The 6,659-nt window shown below is 39.7% G+C and overlaps 1 protein-coding gene across 1 annotated transcript; it reads right to left on the reverse strand.

Moving 5' to 3' along the window:
- Positions 1 to 4,970: 4,970 nt before the first annotated feature.
- On the reverse strand, positions 4,971 to 6,351 carry LOC145454173 (gap junction beta-2 protein-like). The gene has a single exon (XM_080332191.1). The coding sequence runs from the start codon at positions 6,198 to 6,200 to the stop codon at positions 4,971 to 4,973; it is 1,230 nt and encodes a 409-aa protein (XP_080188317.1). The 5' UTR covers positions 6,201 to 6,351.
- Between the last annotated feature and the right edge of the window lie 308 nt (positions 6,352 to 6,659).

Below are 6,659 nucleotides of genomic sequence, written 5' to 3' on the forward strand. Positions count from 1 at the left end.
AGCACCTTGCCTAGACGTATACTCACGGGCTATGTTGGAAGCCGCATGATTACGTTCAACATATTCGCAAACTCAAGAATAAAGGCAAACGCCCCCCTCCCCGTTTGGAACCAGCACTATCTTTGAATAAAGCATTTAATTTTATCGATCTCTAGGAATATCCCGTTCTCCTATAATTGCGATTACAATTAGGCTTATTCCAGTAAATGAAGGTTGTTTTTATTTATATTTCATTGCAGTTTTTGCGGGGGTGGTAGTCTCCATATTAAAATGATGTAATGTGATGGTAAATCGCGCGCATCGCGAAGAAAAATATCATGCATCAACATAAATATTCCCAAAAAATATTGTTTTTATTTTTTGATTTACAAAGAAATTATGAGCCTACGTCAATCTTCAAAATTACGGACATTTGGCATATTTTAGAAATTCCTCCCGGACGCTAGTTTGAACAGTGAAATTCCGGACATGTCCGGGAAATTCCGGACGTATGGCAACCCTAACCTAATTCGACTCTAAACAGAGTGAGATTGGGCCGTTCCAAATGTCTGGGTAATATATCGACTGGGATGAGAATTTGTAATTGATTGACGTGATTTAAACATGATGCCGAACAGGCCTATTCCTCGCAAGTGGCGAGTCTCCCTACTAACCAATCCATGCATGCACATCACATGCACAATCCACACTGCACAGTGCACACAAAACACGTTATCTTGTCACTCGCCAAGCAGATCTACTTTTCTTTTGTGATACGATTGTTGATATACAATGTTCTTTCCAATTCTCTACTAGTTGCTGACGAAAACCCCTGACGAGTGTCAGCCGAAAATATTCGGGTTCATTTCAATATGAATATACTATTCAATTGTATATTGAAGTTCTGTATCTCCAAGAAGATCTTCAAATATTTTCTGAAAGAGAATATTATTCAATCCGTGTCAGAAAATATCATCAACATTTTATTAAAATTTTCATCTAATCAAAACACCACAAGATAGCGATATAATGAAAAATAGGCGGGTGCCGAAACGACTTGCAGCTGTCTGTCTGTTATAATCATACACCCACCTAGGCCTATGAAGCATGTTAATATGAGGCATGCACACTGCCCAGCACACTGGATTTAAGAAAGGATAGCATAAGAAAGCGACAAATTGAGTGCGGAGTGTGTCGGTAGGCGAGGTCGATATAGCAGGTTTTGCGTGGTCTGGCAATCCTGAAGGCTGGCTGGTATTTATAGCATTTGTAGCCAATACATAGGCTAAGCATTGGGCTGTATTGCATAACCAGGATTAAAATATGTGTAGGGAAAACTATTTGCAATGATCCCATGCCACCACTAACGCAGACTTGTACAAACTATATACTGGGGTTTTCAAAAAGCGCAACTAGAACTAGGCCTACTCAATTTTTGAAACTCGCAACTACCTAGAACTAAAAGTACTAAAAAACCGTTAGTTAGTTGACCGTCAACTAACTGAATGGGTAGTTTGTACGCACAAGTCTGCACCAATGACGTCCTAACCGAAATTTTTATCCGTACTAGCAATCGTGCATTTTGTAACATTACGTTATGATGGATCTTGGCATCAATTAAGGCATGGTGACTATAAGATAATATGCGGTTAGCCGCCATAAAATCTTATCGGAATAGCCTACATCTATTTTTAACTCTCGTTAACAATAATACGACCCACTTTAGTAGGCTTGCCAGCTGCTTGCATATAGTTTCTTCCTGGTTGAAAAACGACAACCCGGCTTCTAGACAAACAGAATTCTTAATCTTAGCGTTAGATTGTTACGTCAGGCTTCATAGATAGAGCCTTAACAACCTCACCCGAAAACCCCGATTGGGGCTAACTCGAAGGGGGCCCAAAATTCTTTCGTAGGTATGTCACAATAGAGTTTTTTGGGGAGATTTATTTAACTTCTTCGCGCTTCCCGAACTTGTCGCCACATATCTTAATTTTACAATTTTATACTGGTTGCCCCAAAAAACGAAATTCACAAAATTTGTTAAAGCACGCATTTAGACGCTAGTCATTGCTGCGCGAGGAGAGATCAATACATATGAAGTTTTAGCTAACATGCGACTCCGCGACTCGGTGACTGTCGCATGTAGGCGATAGTTTCGATACGCATACGTCCACTCCAAATGTTCATTATATCCACATGGACTAAAAGGACCTTCGCCGCGTAGCCCTGTCCCTAAAATTTGAGCATCATGAACAAATGCCACTTGCAGAATAACATGATGCGCCCTGTGAAGAAATGCCAATTTAAAACAGTGTGCGTCTTACGAAAAACCTATTTTCTTTAGTCGTGTGCTCCTCACTATACCGACAATCCTGATGGAAGGTCAAGAAACAACAGCATGCAATATAGTGACTAATAACAATTTGCCCAGCGAAGATGCACCATTAATCCATCATTCATAACTTGCCCTAAACCATCAACCTCCACCAACTTTACCGTTGAATCTGATCACATGGGTTGAGAAAGGATAAATATTTCATAGTAATATGTAAAACTACCCATATTAATGACGAAATTCATTAGTGAACCTGAAAAATTGTTCGCGATTTGCGCGACTATCAGCAACCCTATTCCGTCACCATGCAGTGCCACTCGCGATTCGGGGGCGTACATTAAGCCCATGCTTAAATAAATTAGTCCGGACTTCATCAGAATGGCCACAGACACTTTAACATGGGTATTTGGCGTCCAGCTAGTTCATTACGACGAAATGCCCAGTAATGAGGCCGTATAGGCTACGCGAGTATAGGTCGAAATGTGGCCGTGAATAGCAAAAAGGTTGGCCAGCCCTGCAATATATATCCAATGATAATATAGAATATGGGATTAGTATCCCAATTTTATATAATGCGTCCCGCGAATGGATTTAAATGTCGAATGCGGTCCGCGAGCTCAAAAGTTTGCCCACCCCTGAACTAGGCCCTTTTAAGCTGATCTGGATTTTAATCTAACTTATATAGTTCTCACAGACGAAGATTGGGCATTTCTGGTCACCTTGTTGCTGCCATTACCCATTTAGGGAGAATATCGTCCCATGTTCCATATTTACAACCGATGAAAAATGAATTATAATTTTAACCCAATCCCGTATAGTTCCATCACTACAAGCCTATACTCATATTCAAATTTGTATATATGTATATTGAAACAACTTGGAAATCCACGAGAAAGATTAGAAAGTGATCTCGGTATTACTAGGATCGAATCGACACAGAATTGAGAGATACATCTTCCTCCTCGTCGCTGGATCGCTCGTATTCGCTGGAATGATATAGCGAGCCTTGAGAAAACTCATCGCCACTGTGTCCCTGGAGCAGAGTTGGATCAACTACAATATTTTAATTCAATTACAATTACAATTAAAATTACTTCCTTGCATGCTTTAATTACTTTACAATTACAAATGCTCAATGCTAAAAATATCAAATTACAATTACAATTACAATTACTGTTAAACATGTAATTAATTACAATTATAATTACAATTACAATTACAATTACTTTTAAACAGGTAATTGATTCAGTAAAGAGGTGTTCTTTTACAACCGTAGCGACGTAATTATTAACAATCTCAAGCTATTCATGTTTCATTCCTGATATGAAGAATACCCTTCAATAATAAAAAATCGAACGTATTTGAACTATTCCTAATCATGAGTACTGAAAACTACAAGCTCAGAAAAAGGTTTGAGCGACTAACAGCGAATAGGCTACAGGACAGCCAATGAAATGTAATCAAACGATTGGGCTACCCAGAGCTGAGTCAGGATAATGAAATGTAATTGGTGAGGCGTCAGCGATAAGGATGATACCGATAAGGTGCGTAAAATTAAAGTAAATGCAAAAGGAAAGAACCTCCTGATAACTAAGAATTGCAATATTTTGGTTCGCATTTACATTTTCACTTGCTCGGAAACTGTTAGATAACATTTGATGAACATTAGGGATGCGAAAAGTTTCTGGTCCCAGTATGTTTGGCCAAGATTGGAGGTAAGATTGGGATTACATCTCTACAAGCGGGCGATCAAGTTTGATGAAGCCTTGGTTAGAAACTTGATTTTTTTTTGCTATTGTTGCAACAAGCCTCGGTACTGGTCAGAGATTAAAAAAAAAACTTTGACCGTGCTATAGGAAATGGTTCAGCACAGGTTTCAGAAGAGTTTTTTTGCTGTTCATCCATTCTTGAAGTATTAAGATTTAGCTTAGCCCACTGGTTCTCTAATTTTTTCAGACACCCCTCCACCCCTTTATGCCAGTGAATATTTCCTATCCCCTTATGGTCATAGCACACAATGAAACCAGAAAGTTAGCAATCCTTACATATGGTTTGATGGTATGGAAGGTTATGACTGTTGATGAGAGAATTCTCCAATACGAAATTCAAACTATGCACACCGAGCAAGAACCATAAAACGGAGGTGAATCGGGTCAAGCGCGGAAAAGATTTCAGTCACTGTAGCGTATCGCCCCATTCAGATGCTTTCACGCCGCCCAAGGGGGCACGCCCCCAGTTTGAGAACCACTAGTATAGCCTATATTGCAATTCACAAAGTTTTCTGTTGCTACTGAAGTTTGGGAAACAGTTTAGCGTGACTGAATTATTTAGTTATAACGCGGCACGCGTAGAACACCGATGTAAATAGGCTAATTATTACATGTGGTGACTGTTTACTAAGGCCTTAAGGCCCCTCGTCGTCATCCTGGTTCGTACCGGATTTTCACTAGTGCGACGAATAAACGATTGATTAAATGATTATTTTATGTCGTGATTGTCAGGTTTCCATGAAAATGGAATTGAGATTGTAATTGAGCAAAATTTCGATCAAATTACAATTACAATTACAATTACAATTACAATTACACAAAATAGAAATGCTTCAATTACAATTACAATTACAATTACATGATAAAATGTAATTATTACATTCAGCTCAATTACAAATTACAATTGATCCAACTCTGCCCTGGAGTGTAATCCCTACTGTTGATTTCTTTCTGATTTTCGACTTCCGCCGTTTTGGCTTTACATCTCTTCCTGCACCGTGACGATTGGAGAGCCGCCTCAATGGAACCATAACCCCTAATGGTTGATTACCAACATTAGGTAATTCTTGCGGTTGTGACTTCCCAGGTCGAAATGTGGATTTTTCGGCATACCTTCGTATATCTTCACGACCGGATGGTATTTGGAATTTATTGCCGCGAGTCGAATCAACGGACTGAAAGGTCGGTACTTCGCTGCGGGTGGATATTTTCCTCCTTGCTGCAGCTCTGTCAGCTATTTTTCGATGCCTGTTCCGTATATGTTGATATAGCAACTGCGCAAACTCGATAACGGATAAAATGAAACATATGGCGCTCAAAATGTTCATGTAACACAAAAATATAGTTTTCTCCCATGGCCTCGAGACCCAGCAAGGAACGAATCCCGGATACTTTCCCAAGTTCAAATGCTGCCCACACGCCCACTCGACGTTCTCGCCTTCACACAGATAGACTTGCGGAACTTTGATCAAAACAATACTCAATGGGTTGAATGAATCTTCGACAGTATAGTCAGTCACGTGATACAGATTATACGCGAGGTATAGTGACATCCCTTCCAGAGCAAATCTGATGAATACATTGACAAGATATGCAATTCTGATCTCTCGTGTTACTGTCACGTTCACCAGATTGTTATTTTGGTAAATCTTCTTTTCCTTGACACCGCTCAAGCTTTTTCTTCGCCTCAACATCTTCATCTTCATTCTCACAGCTTTTGCTCTTTTCATTTCGTCTTCGGTGTTAGAATACACGCTATTGTCAGCATCATAATCTGATTGAGTATCATATCCTTCGGCCGCCTTGAATTTCTCTACACGTCCGCGAACGTTGAGGCTATAAAAGTGGAACACGACAGCAGGCGCAGATATCGCCAGCAGCTGAAAAGCCCAATAACGAATATGGGATATCTTGGAGAATTTATCGTAGCATACATTGTCGCAGCCGATTACTTTTGTACTGCAACGAAACGCGGACTGCTCGTCGCTGTATACCGATTGTCCCACGGTTACGACTACAATCAGACGGAAGACAAACACCAACAAATACCAAACTTTCCCGGCATTAGTACTATAGCTGGTTACATGCTCAAGTATCTTCTCAATTCCACCCCACATTGCAATGGAGAGTTTTTGTCAATCTAATATCAGAATTGTCTCAATAGCTCCTTGGTAAGTTAAATATCTCCATGTCGAATATCATATATATAATGATAAACTCTCATTACAACACCTTCTTGACCCAACAGAGGGCACATCAAGTAATAGGGGGTGTTATCTCTTTCGTTTCAATGAGTTTACGGAGCATTGTTTAAGTTTTTGAGTAACCGAATATGATACCACAACAATGATGATGATAGGACGCCGCATATCATAAAAATGGCGGAGTGTGCTGGGCATTAGGGTTGTTCAAAAATAACTCTTTTTTTCCAAATTTCACTCGCTTGGTGATAAAATTGTCAGGTTGCCTAAAAAAACGCTACACACCAAATTCCGACCAGTTAAGGCCGTGCAAGCTTCAATTGAACTTTTGCCCATTTTGGAATTTATAGTATTTACGGTGAAAAATTTCGACAC

Source organism: Botryllus schlosseri, chromosome 13, assembly GCF_051294905.1.
Source record: "Botryllus schlosseri isolate E-star chromosome 13, Bs_hap1, whole genome shotgun sequence".
Lineage (NCBI taxonomy): Eukaryota > Metazoa > Chordata > Ascidiacea > Stolidobranchia > Styelidae > Botryllus > Botryllus schlosseri.

Excerpts from the sequence above, each read along its gene's own strand:
- LOC145454173 (XM_080332191.1), bottom strand. The coding sequence starts at position 6,200 with ATGTGGGGTGGAATTGAGAAGATACTTGAGCATGTAACCAGCTATAGT.